The 13,573-nt window shown below is 42.3% G+C and overlaps 2 protein-coding genes across 3 annotated transcripts in view; both read left to right on the top strand.

Moving 5' to 3' along the window:
• LOC101470345 (glypican-1) overlaps positions 1–2,936 on the top strand; it is a 48,284-nt gene extending 45,348 nt beyond the window's left edge. Inside the window, exons 9-10 of the mRNA XM_024805631.2 lie at positions 921–1,096; positions 1,432–2,936. Coding sequence (XP_024661399.1) covers positions 921–1,096; positions 1,432–1,616 — 361 coding nt within the window. The 3' untranslated portion in view covers positions 1,617–2,936. The remainder of the gene's footprint in view (positions 1–920; positions 1,097–1,431) is intronic.
• Positions 2,937–9,132: 6,196 nt separating this feature from the next.
• LOC101470646 (ephrin type-B receptor 1) overlaps positions 9,133–13,573 on the top strand; it is a 145,863-nt gene continuing 141,422 nt past the window's right edge. For both annotated transcript variants that reach the window (XR_013093803.1, XM_004562113.4), the window contains exon 1: positions 9,133–9,362. Coding sequence is in view for 1 of the 2 variants with exons in the window: in XM_004562113.4 (XP_004562170.1) it covers positions 9,269–9,362 (94 nt within the window). In the remaining variant the exon portion in view is untranslated. The remainder of the gene's footprint in view (positions 9,363–13,573) is intronic.

Raw genomic sequence — 13,573 nt, 5'->3', positions numbered from 1 at the left:
GACATGTTGATCTCTTTCGGCTGGTTTCCCAGGCACAGATTTCTAGACTTGAAGATCCTGATTGGAAAAAGTATTTGGTCTAGGATTAGGCATAATCCATGTCTGGAAAAACTAAGCCCTGATGATCAATGCTAAAAACACTGGCCCACAATTGAAAAGAGATGCTTACTCCTGACATAGCTGGGGTGGCTGACACAGCAGCGTAGGTGTCAGTCTGAAAGGGGTGTAAGTCAGAAGGCCAATTACACAACCAGACTTTGCACAGCTCCATCAGGAGTCACAAAGGGTTTATGTAATAGTTTTTCAAACACAGCACTCCTCACGACTTTTAATGTTTCTCAAGCAGTATCTTGCTGGATGAAATACTTTAAAAATATAATAAATAAAAATTATATAATTTTTTTTAAAAGGGGTTTTTTCTTTCTTCTGCAGCACTGATTTTACTATCCACTGGTGCCCATTTCTTAAAGCTTTGGGACTAGGTATTGTATTTTCCAGTTGAGGATACTCACAAGTACTTGTTTTCTTTTGCATAACCACAGGCTGCACGACTGTGCTTTTAACACCACAATATAGCTGCGCAAACTCCCTCTACTAAGACTCGTCTGGCTGTTGGGGTTCTCTCTGTATTGTTGTAGGGTCTTTACCTTTCAATACAAAGTTATTTGAGGTGAATGTTGCTGTGATTTGGTGCTATAGAAAAAAATAACTAAATTTAATTTAATAGTAATTAACTGCATTTGAGAAAACCCCGAAGGCTAAGATAAGCTAAGGAGTGCCCATAAAACCAAATATTGATGCCTCACAGTCCGCTGAGCACACACAAGCTCTGTCATCAGCGATAATGTGACAGTCATAAGGCAGTGATTTAAGCTATGAGCATCATGCTTCTATTCCTGTTGCTTCTCATGGCCAATTAGGTACCTTCCAGAAGTGATGGGCGATGGTTTGGCCAATCAGATCAACAACCCAGAAGTGGAGCTCGACATCACAAAGCCAGACATGACCATCCGGCAGCAGATCATGCAACTCAAAATTATGAGCAACAGGCTGAAAAATGCACTGGATGGCAATGATGTAGACTTCCAGGATGCAAGTGAGTGATCTTCTGGTAAAAGTAGATACCAGAAATAGTTGTTTTATATCATACTGATTCTGCAAGTAGATCAAATGCACCAGCTCTCTTGTTTCGGGGGTCTTATTCCCTAGAGTTAATGAGACCTGGGATTTAGGGACAAAATATTCCCTATGAATGGTGTAATTAAAAGATTAATTGCATTCAGGAATTTCAGACGGACCCAAACACAATTGGGTCAATTATAAAGAGCAGCTGAAGGTGACATTTAATAAAAAAAGCTTCCACTGGTCTTTAAAGAATTATTTCACAGTTTACCGTTAACAGTGTTTTATCCGTATCGCTCTCTTTTCCAGGTGATGACATCAGCGGCTCTGGAAGCGGTATGTGTGTAGGTGGCCAGTGTCCTCGTAGCAGACCAGGATTGTATGCCTACTCGCCGGACAACAACCGAGTCAGAGGCGCGGCCGCGTTCCAAACCGGCTTCTGTAGCCTGCTGCTCCTGCTCCCGGTGACCCTTCTGCTGCTGCTTCAGCGATGATGGACCACCGCCGCCTTCGGTCGAGAGTTTGAAGTCAAAGGCAGGGCTGAACCATGGGAAGGACAAACGGGGGTTCAGCTTGAGGAAGTAACTTTGCCAACAAAAATAAAACCTACAAAAAAACCATAAAAAAATAAATAAAGGAGACATTTGTGGAATGAGAAGACATTTTCATCGACTCAGAAGAGCAAAAACTGATTGTATTCTTTATTTTACTGCGTTTACATATGTCTTAGCTTGCTAGCGTGTTTTTGGAATGAGGACAGACAAATAAGTGATGACAAAGAAGACTCTGATGAAGATAATGATGTCTAATTGTGTCCAATCAGCAGGCTGCAGAGGCCTGTGAAAACATGTTCGGTGCCCTGATATACAAACAAGATTTTTCTGGGTTTTTTTAATTTAATTTTTTGTTATTTCACTACTTGAGTCAGAGTTGTCTACCTTAACAAACATTGTGTACGCTATAAATGTTCGTGTACATTAGCTTAAAGGCTGGCATCATATCGAGTCATGAATGTACAGTATAATACTCTACTGGCGAGGAATTCCCCGTAATCTGTGATGTCGTCGTCCAGAAGTCTTGGTGTCACTGCTTTAAGCGGACAGACTCAGTGGGATTTGTTCGAAATATTGCAGATAACTGATCACAACCCTGTCATGTATCAGATGTGCTGTACTGTAAACCCAACAATTTCAAACTGGCTTTCAGAAGGAAGCTGAAACAACCACTTCTTTCTTTTTTTTTAATAACAACTCATGATCTCTGTGAAGTGAGCAGCCTCGTTGACGCTCTTAAACTCAAGCACACACAAGCAGTTTCCTTAAGTTCTGTTTTGTAAAGACAGGAGAATGCGCACGATTGTTACACATCTGTTTGCAGTAAACACACACACACACGCACACAAAACTCCACAGAGAAGGTAAAATCCAGAGAGGACCATTTGGGGAATGCTTGCTTGTGTTGAGGCTGATGTACGGTCGGTCAAACCAAAGCTTATTACACACACGTGAGAACCCTTCACCAGGTTTTATACTCCATACGCACCAGAAAGAAAAGAAATGCTTTAAAGTTCCTGCAACTTTTGTACATACAGGATATTTGTGAAATAGTGTGTGCATTAGCCTGGTGATCATTTACTTGGCATGCCTGTCTTCAAGCTGCAGCACCATACTGCTACATATGGAACTTCTGATTCACGCAAATGTGTTACGCACACACACACACACACATTTTTCACTCTGTGTATTGAGCCGGGTTTTTTTATACATCAGTGTATCCAGTCACACATTTCATTCATTAAACTCTGTTTGATTGTAGTTGTGGGTTTTTTTGTCATTGATGTGAAGAAATAGGTCAGCAGTTTGGCAAAATGTGACTAGAGTCTTCGAGATCTTCATGAGAACATTAATAACACATTCAAGTGTGTTTTTAAAAGTAAAGCTACAGACAAAAGCCAGTTAACTTCGTATTTATTAAGAGTGGAACTGGGTGTTATGTGGCACGTTATCTGAGCTGATCAACAAGGTAAAAAACACACATTTTTGTTTTTACACTTCAGTTTCTTTTTTTCTTCACAAGCATTAAACCAGTTCATGGCTGGAAAAAAAGGAATTTCGTGTTAAAATCCTCTACTTCACATCAGAAATAAACAGCCTGATACAAAAAAAGTTATTTAGCCTCTATAGCATTAGATATATAGAGTTCCACTTTCAGGGCATTTTACAAGGGATGCATTTTTATAAAGCTCTGAATTATATTAAAGTTTAAAACTATGCATGGTTAAGGGTGTGGGCACTTTGACAGGTTACTTTACAGTTTGTTGTTTCTTTTTGGAATTACAGCAAAAAACATTTTTTGAATTTTCCTAACCATCTGATAATTATGAGCTCCAGTTTGAGTTAAACCATAGGTTTACTGAGGTTTTGCAGACACCCCTACGACATCATTTTGGATGTGTGACAATCAGGGTGACGATGTAGGATGAAGTGAAGCCCGCAGTTGTCCAGGCCTAGAGACCAGTGCTGGGGAAATCTAGGGGAAAATGACTATTCCCCTGAGTTGTGAGAGGTTATTGGAAAACGATTCCTAAAGTAAAATTCAGACAGGTCTAGGGAAAAATCTATATTCCCCAACTGATTGGCAAAAATCTCCTTGTGATTGCTTTGCTAGCAGATTGCTGTGGTGGTTATTTCACAGACTTGTCTAAAAACACTGACCACTTACTCTACATCGTGCTAGAAACCTGAATATTAAGTTTGCCTTCCTCCTGCTTTCCTGTTTTTTTTGTGTTTGCCACACTTAAATGTTTGAGAAGATTAAACAAATGTAAATATTAGACAAAGATAACAGACGTAAACACCAAATGCAGTTTCTAAATGAAAGTGTTTATTATTAAGGGAGAAAAAAAATCCAAACCTACATGGCCCTGTGTGGAAAAGTGATTGTCCCCAAGCCTAATAACTGGTTGGGCCACCCTTAGCAGTGAGTCTCATGAAGCACTGTTGAAGAAGGGCGCACTCATCTTTGCAGAATTGTTGTAATGCAGTCACACTGGAGGGTTTTCGAGCATGAACCGCCTTTTTAAGGTCATGCCACAGCATCTCAATCGGATTCAGGTCGGGACTTTGACTTTAACTTTTGTCTCATCAGTCCCATCAGTATTTTTCCAAAAGTCTTAGGGATCATCAAGAAATTTTCTGGCAAAACTAAGATGAGAATTTATGTTTCTTTGCTCAGCAGTGGTTTTCCTCTTGCAACTCTGCTATGCATGCTAATTTTGCCCAGTTGCTTTATTATGGTGGAATCATGAACACTCTCTTTAACTGAAGCAAGTGAGGTCTGCAACTCTTTGGATGTTGTTGTTTTGGGGGGTTTTGTGACCTCTTGTGACCTCGCTGCACTCTTGGAGTAATTTTGGTCAGCCAGCTACTCCTGGGAAGGTTCACCACTGTTCCATGTTTTTGCCATTTGTGGTTAATGGCTCTCACTGTGGTTTATGGAGTCCCACAGCTTTAGAAATGGATTTATAACTTTTTCCACACTGAGAGATCTCAATTGCTTTGTTTCTCACTTGTTCCTGAATTTTCCTTGGATCACAGCACGATGTCTGGCTTTTGAGGATTGAAATGATTTCTCGATTGAGAACAGGCGTGGCAGTGAGCAGGCCTGGGTGTGGCTAGAGAAACTGAGCTAAGCTTTTCACAGTTAATTTATGTTATAACAGAGGGGCAGTCGCTTTCACACTTAGGTTTGGATTCCCCCCCTTAATAGTAAACATCTACATTTAGAAACTGCATTTTTGTGTTTACTTGTCTTATCTTTGTCTAATATACATACATATTGATTATCTAAAACATTTAAGTGTGACAAAAATATAAAAAATAGTAATTTTGGAAGGGGGCAAACACTTTTTCACACCACTGTAGCCACCGTGATCTGACTGAATCACACTCCAGTTAACTCATCGTAAGTTGGTGGCCAACAAGCATTTCCTGGATAAACTGATCTGACAGTTGGAATGATTAAAACTTATAAATCTGACTTAATGATTTATGCATTATAACCCAAGATGAACAATAAAGACCTCACCTTTGCAGAGAATAATTATCCCATAGACTTGCATAGGACCACAAGTCTTTTCCAACCACAACCATTGCCCCTTGGTGGATTAAGAACTAATGCAGATTTAAGGCACTTCTGCACTTCACACTTCAGACCCAGAAGCCGTCATTTACACTGTCTATGAGTGAAATGCAAGTGTTTTAATAGTAGGTTACTTAGCACTAAGCAGGTATCAGTAACTGCGTGATACACCCAATAGAAATAGGCTAATTAATCTACCCACTATCAACCTAAAACCAGGATTTCACTCTCTTTTCGAAATATGGAAACCTCTGGCTCTGAAAAACAAAGATGGCGACAACTGTAGTATGAAACCAAAACAAAGCAATGTTAATAAATGAGCCTAAGTAGTGCTGTTTGCTGTATTTTTCTACACGTAATATAAAGGTCTTTCTCTTGATCTAAGCATTAAAATCTTCTGATATTATGCAGCTATTAATATGACAAAATAAGTAAAAACAAATATGTGACTGAGCACCTTTTTTTTTTTGGCTGATGCTTTGTGCCCACCAGATGACTCACTGCCTGGCCCTGTTTCCACTGATGCCATATCCGCTCCCAGATATCATCCCACTCTAATCAAGAACATCAAATCTGGGATGATTTTGTTCTCTTTCTATTTAAAGCCTCGACTTGAGAGCTCCACTACAGCTATAAATAAACATATAGCTCTTTGTAACAGGACACGACAAGCATCATCTGGTCCTGCCGGGGGGAAACTGGGGCTGATGACAATCCTGCCTGTCAAGGGTGTTGATTTACTGAATGATTCATTTTCCTGATGTTTTCAGATCAGATACGACAGGACGAAAAAGCAGCAACGAACGGAAAGTTCACGGCAAGTTTATGTTTTTGAACCAAGGTGAACTTTTTGGCGTGTGAATGCCTCACATTTCACTTCTCACTGTCAGTATCCTGTGAAACTGTGAGTGTGATGCACAGATCTGTCTGTTTTTATATAACTCATCTATACTGTAATGTTTCCTGTCGTGTAATTGTGAATGATGTAGAAGTGAGAGTAGAACCTGAGCAGACCTTTACCGGCATGTTGCTACCACACTTTTGATTTCCACTCTGCTATGTCTAGACATGTACACCAATCAACTTTCAGCACTGTGCCGGACTGCTCTGTTCCTGATCAAAGCTTATTTACCTCGCTGAGTCCCTCAGGATGGAGATACCTCTTAGCAAAGGGCTGCGTGACCTCAGCTGCACAATTTTAAAAGAGTAACCAGAACCTTCGGAGGCAATTCAAACATTATTGTTCTGCTCGTGCGGCAGCCAGCAGACCTGCAATCGACTTTTGGGTCTCCACCTGTGGCTGGAAGGAAATGATAAATGCCTCCAACTGCTGACTTTAAGATAAGAAGCGTCTCCCTATGTTTGTCTGCCTCTAACTGACATGCACGCTCATATACACAGCTCTTTAGGATAGCGGTCAATATGAACAGGATGCAGTAGCCCCTGAGTGAAAGCGATTGCCATGTAGGTTGTGGTGTGTGTCATAAAGCTGCTGGCAGCTGAAATGTCATCTTGAGGGACAGGAAATAGAGCATCTGGGAAGAAAAGTGCAGCAATGTCACAGCGGTATGAGACAGTGTAAGAGGCACAGGATGAAGGAGACAGGAAACCTAAAAAAGTAAATTGATCCAGTGCCTCTGGGGTTGAAAAGTTGCATTTTTTTCAGAAACACTGAGTGATTTTTATTTTTTCCATAGTGCATTTTGTCAGTACGCACACCTTTTAGGATTTTGCAGGTAGCCAAAAAACATAATAATGCTTCCTATTTTAGAGAGTTGTCTTTTTTGCCAGTGTGATTAAAAAATGTGAATAACTGAACTGAAAGTCTTAATATATTGTGACAATTTGCATTTTTTAAAGCAGTGTGGCAGTCCCAGATGCTTTAAATCTGCTAAGGGTTAAAGCTGGACATGCGGCTTAGAGAGAGACACAGATGTTTTCACTCTGGCAGATTAAGTGTACTTGTAAGAATGATTATTTAAAAATTCAGTTATCTCACCCTTAAAAGGCACTAAGAGGACATTTAGGGAAATGTCCATCAACACAGTCCTGAAAAGAGGTCTGATTAGTCAACACAAGCGAAAACACCAGTGTAGGTGAACCGTAGTTGTTTTTCACTTAATCCTCTTTATCCCCTGTAACACAAGGCCACACACTCTAGTCCTTGCTTTTTCTCCTAATACTGCAAAGGCTGTTTTCATGTATCAAATTAACCCTGAGGTCTCTCCCAGTGATGTGAAAGACCAGAAAACCACTCAACTTTTGTTTTCTACCAGAGGCCTTGGGCTGAAAGTCTGCAGAAAGTAAACAGACCTACATAGGGGTTTCTTGTTGCGTGTACAGCATGTGTTGAGGTGTAAAATATACATTTCTGTATGACTTTTGTGAAAGCCCTTTAACTATAGTATGCACAGTATCAGCATCAGACTTGCAGAATCTCTTTTACTAAGACATCTTTCCAATTTCCTTACCAAAATATAAAATCATGTCCATCAAGCCCCTTACTGAGACCAGTCTGTTTTGATTGACCTTGCTGGTTACGTTGCCCCTCTGAGACAAAGTCAAGATAGTTTTTTGACAACTTTGGCCCTTTTTGAATATGGACAACATCAAACCCAGAGGCTGAAACTTCTAATATGCTACAAAAATATAAACGGTTAACTGTCATAATCCAGAAAAAATAATGCAAAGCTGATTGATTGTGTGTATTTTTTTCTATCCAGGTATGAGTTTATGAGTGTGTCTGAGATCACTGTCGTGATGAAAAATGAAGCTGTTTCTAACCAGATGCTTTCCAGATGGTTTTGGAATGCAGAAAAATCTGACCGTATTTTTCTGCATTCATAATTCCACCAATTTTGAGAAGGTCACCAACGCCACTGGCTGAAATGCAATCCCAAACCATGACAGAGCCTCCACCATGTTTTACAGATGGCTGTAGACACTCACTGTGGAACATTTCTCCCGACCTCTTCCATACACGTTGATGATGATTCAAACCAAAAATGTATCACTTATATTCTTTGCTCCATAGGACCTGTTGCCACTAGTTTCCAGTCCAGTTTCTGTATAATTTGCCTCACCTCAGCCACCCTTTCACTGCGACTGTTTCTGATGAGGCGAACAGTAGATTTATTATTTTGTCCTCCACTTTCCTCAGTTTTTTTAAGGACACACTGCACACCATGCCAAGATATGCTAAAAGCTCTTTGGAAAATGTGTAGACACAACAGTGGTCCATCCTGTAAGTTAGCTGCCTTTTTAATGCCAGAATAGCTCACAGGTCAGTGTTGAGTGGCTTAACAAAGCAGCCAGTGTTTAAAGAAAAACAGCAATAGTTCTTCAGAACACTTTAAATTTATGAGAAGACGTGGCTTCTTCAAAGCAAAATAAAAAGAAATGAGGCGTGCGTGTGTAGGGAACAAGCGGTCTCAGTCCAAACCTTGAGGAACCAATAGCTGAGAAGCATTGATTCTCCTGCTTTATCAAGAGGATCGAACATCATTATTGCTGCAATATCCTTAAAGACTCTTGAGAAAGACCACAGCTCACATCCCATCATAATGACTCTTCAGCAATTCAATGTCACCGGACCACAGTCACTGCAAGGTTTAGTTAGTTGCTGTGCTGATCCTTGACCACTGGGTGCCGCTGTCCCGTCACGCCAGCTCGTCGTGCTGTGGGATGGAGGCAGTGGAGGGGAGACCTGACCATTGGGCATTCATCTTGGGTCAGGTGGAAAAGAATGGGTGATTGGTTTACGAGCAACATTCTCTGTCCTGATTGGACAGAAAGGTGTGCGACGGTGAGAAGAGAGGGAGATAGATAGGGGGAGAGAGAGAGAGAGAGAGAGAGAGAGGAGAAGAAGTGTATCCCCTTCAGCACTCGCTGGCTGTGCCGGCTCAGCACACACTCACACAGACTGAAGACTGCGATGTGACTGCTTACCAGAGGAATACAGCGTGTTCCAGTGGGGATTTTTTCTCTCTTCTCTGTTAGCAGGATAATGGGAGAGGACGGACAGGGAGTCAGACTGGCCATGCCGGCCACTTGGGCCGTTCTGGTTCTCTTCACGGTTACTTCAGTGCATGCAGTGGAAGGTAGGTTTGCAAACCAGGGAGCATCTTTTTGAGTGCTACAGCTGGCGCAGGGTGATTTAATTTATGCACAGTGGTTGAGCAGAAGACTTCTGAAGATGTAACATCAGCTAAGCTTTCTTATCCTTAGACATTTGGAATTTAACTTTATGCAGAGCTCCATGCATTTTTGGAAGAAACTTGAGACTGATGGAGGATTTTTACCACAGTAAGTTTTCTGGTCCTTCATGGTGAGCTGGGTGTGTTTGGGGTTTAATATGAACGCTAATTGCCTTTCAGCAGTGGGCCAATTAGTGCTTTATTGGGAATACTGACAGTTATTGCTGTGCACGCATGCACGAAATGACACAGAAAGTAGTCCCTTTGTGCTCTTCTAATATATTCCATGTTCTACTTTTATACAGCCTTAAACATCCAGCCTTTCCAGGACATGAAAAAGGACATAAATCACATTTAGTACAGCCTTTATGTACATGACACGTGCATAAATTGTATCAAGTTTCTTACAGGGTCCATAAATGTCTGTTGCCATATTATAAAAATGTGTGTTGTTTAGTATCAAACATTACCATGTTTCTCCCTCCTGAGTGCACTGTTGTAGCTGTTTTATCACACAGGCCACCACTCACCTGTGAGCAGCAAAGTGAATCATAATTATAGCTTGCAGGTGCTCACCGGCTCCTTGTAGCTGCTTCCACCTCCCCCGCTGTTCCTTCTGCTGCTCCTCCCTACAGTGACCTCTTGCTCCTCCCTGCCGCTTCCCCGCCTGAAGCGCCATCTCCCCACGCTCGCCTCCAAACATCACCTCGTGCCTCTTTTGTGTTACCGTGAACCTCTCCCAAATACAATCTCCAGCAACTCGTCTCAAAAGCATCCCGTTGCTCCTCTATCCTTAACCCCTGTTGCTCCTGTAAGCCAGGCATCACATTGTTATTGCTCCTTCTCCACAAGCTTCACCCGCTGCTCCTTATTTTTACTTCCCTTCCAGTACCTCTCACTGCTGGTGCTCCTCTCTGAACAGCATAATTTTAGTACCGCCCACCATCTACTCCCGTTCCCCCTTCTTTTTCCAAAGATCCAATTTCTTCAACACCCCAAAAAACATCTTCTGCTTCATCCTTTGCTTTCTGGCTTGTTCTCTCCAGACATGACCTATTTTCCCTAAAGGATCCCAGCATCGTCTAGTCTGCACATCATCACTTTTCTAGTTGTTTTCATGAACTTCTTTTACCCCTCTCCACACCTCTCATTACAGTTCTGATGTTCTTCCTCAAGAGTTCCTCCTCTGCTCGTCTTTCAGCCTTTCTTTCTGTTGGTGTCCCTTCCTACCCATGGACCCCTTGCCTTTGTTCCTCGCTTTTCTCCTGCTTTCCCCCCCCTCTCTTCTTCTCCCGTCCCTTCCCCTTCCTCCTCAAGCATGACTTCTTGCTCCTTTCTCTGTCTCCTTCCCAGCAGGCATCACCTGCTGTTTTGGCCTGTTTGCTGGTCCCTCCTCCTGCTGTTTATGCAACACTTCTCCCTTCACCTGCTGCTCTTTCTCACACTTCACCGACTGCTCATGTCACTCCTCTGACATCCCTACCTGGTTCTTCTTCTCGCTGCTGCTCCTCTTCCTCCTCCTCCTTGTCATGTACTCACCACTGCGGCTTTCCCAACCTTTAAACAGCTAAACCAACCATGCATCGAATGACTGCTTTTGCTTTCTTTTCCTTCTCCATCCACAGTCAGCTTCCACTCCCTCGTCCTCTGCTGCTTCTCCTCCTCCTGCTGCTGCTGTTGCTTATGGAAGTGCTAGATTAGTCTACTGCTGTGTTTTAATGGTGCGCGTAATGACAGGCTTCGTACCGACTCTTCCCCATTATGAGACATGTAAATGCGTTGAAGGGCAGCTCTATTTTGATTAAACAGAATGCTGTTGCAGTGTGTGTGTGTGTGTGTGTGTGTGTGTGTGTGTGTGTGTGTGTGTGTGTGTGTGTGTGTGTGTGTGTGTGTGTGTGTGTGTGGAGGAGGGAGAGGTAGGAGGTTTAGCTGGAGAGAAGAGACAGATAGGTACAGTGTGGGTGGTGGGTTGTTTTGTGGTCATGGTGGCCTTTTCATGGTAAGTAGGTGCCTAATGAACTGATGTATAAGCTGGTCGGAGTTTGTTGGTGTTAAAAAGAACCACAGCTGACACAGTGACTGTTATTATCTGTGTTTTGTGTACACTCTGTGTGTATTTCACCCTATACATCAGACTTTTTACAGCACTCAGTTGATGCTCTAAAGTGATACCATTATCAGCAGAATATATATTGGTCTTTAAATAGCAATAAACTGTAGGGCAGACAAAGATGCAGTGTATTGCTGAGAGTGACGTCTCATTCTTAATCCATAGGGTTTAAAATGATTGAAGCTATAACAGCTCCAAATATTCTGGGAATGCTATTCACAAGGTTTAGTGTTGTGCCAAAAGCACATTTGTGAGGTCAGACAATGATGTTGGACGAAGAGCTGGCCCGTAGTCTCCACCCTAATTCATCCAAAACGTGTATATCAGGCTGAGGTCAGGACTCTGTGCAGGCCAGTCAAGTTCTTCCACACCAAACTCGCTCATCCATGTCTTTATGGACCCTGCTTTGTGCAGTAGCACATAGTCATGTTGAAACTGGAAGGGGTGATCTCCAATCTGTTACCATAAAGTTGGGGGATGAAACTGTCCAAAATGTCTTGGTATGTTGAAGCATTAATTGTTTGTTTCAATAGAACTAAGTGGCAGAGCTCACCTCCTGAAAAACAACCCCACACAATAATATCTCTCCTCCACCAAACTTTACACTTGGCATATTGCAGTCAGACAAGTACCGTTCTCCTGGAAACCGCCAAACTGACACCCGTCCATTGACCAGAGGGAGAAGTGTGATTCATCACTCCAAAGAACACGTCTCCATTGCTCTAGAGTCCAGTGGTGGTATGTGTTATACCACTGCTTTGCATTGTGCTTGGTGATGTAAGGCTTGGATGCAGCTGCATCGTGGAAACCCATTCCATGAACTTCTCAGCACTGTTCGTGAACCAATCTGAAAGCCACATGGAGTTTGGAGGTCTGTAGTGACTGATTTGGCAGAAAGTTGGTGACCTTTTGCACACTGTGCACCTCAGCATCCACTCATCCTGCTCTTGGATTTTAGTAGTGAGAAAGACTGGACTTGCACATCCTATCACAGTACCACGCTGGAATTCACTGAGCTTCTGAGAGCAACCCATTCTTTCACAACTGTTTGTAGTAGCAGTCTGCATGCCTAGATGCTTGATTTTATACACTTGTGGCCATGGAAGTGATTAAAATGCTGGATTTCAGTAATTTGGATGGGTGAGTGAATACATTTGGGAATATAGTGTATACCAGGGGTAGGCAACTCCAGGCCTCGAGTGCTGGTGTCCTGCAGGTTTTAGACCTCACCCTGGGTCAACACACCTGAATCAAATGATTAGTTCATTACCAGGCCTCTGGAGAACTTCAAGACATGTTGGGGGTGTCCAAATTCCTGGGTTGCATCCTCCTGAGGCTGCATTTGTAGGCCAATTACGTCACAGCGAAGCAACGAAGGCTGTCCAAATTTGTAGACTCCTCCGAATGCAGCCGACAAATGCGTCCTCCTTTTCCCCGAAATTGAAGGATGGGTCGGGTGTGTTCTTCGTGGCCCACCATATCCCAGAATTCATAGCACGGCCCAGCCAGTTTCCAACAATGGTGACCACTACTCAGTGTTAATATTACTCTTATTACTCTTTCTGGTTCACAAAATAAACTTTTAACGTGTTTTCAGGCGAGAATGTAGCTGTGTAAACTTCAAATATCTGCTCGGTTTATCAAGACATCACATCACGTTTTCGGAGACGTCTGTTACCCACCAGCTCGATAGCTAGCTGGGAGCTCGAGGGTCAATAGAGCCGGCGAGGAGGGCAAACTCCGGTCACATCATTTTCAGATCACCGCGGTCTTTCGCTACTCAGGTTAAACGTGATATATAAGCCACTTAGATAACTTAAAAATGTTATCGTTTGGCTTTTTTCAGTGTTTTATTTGTTCATGAGTAAATCGGTTTGGCTGATATTAAAGTTATTAGATTAAATTAGATAAAATAAAACTTTATTAATCCCCTGGGTGGGTTCCTCCGGAGGTTTTCACACAGCTGAATAAACGTCAAACAGAAAACTGTTTAAACAGAAGTCTG

This window comes from Maylandia zebra, linkage group LG17 (assembly GCF_041146795.1).
Source record: "Maylandia zebra isolate NMK-2024a linkage group LG17, Mzebra_GT3a, whole genome shotgun sequence".
Classification (NCBI taxonomy): Eukaryota; Metazoa; Chordata; class Actinopteri; order Cichliformes; family Cichlidae; genus Maylandia; species Maylandia zebra.
Note: the sequence above shows the minus strand (reverse complement) of the source record. Positions and strands in the feature narration are given on the sequence as shown.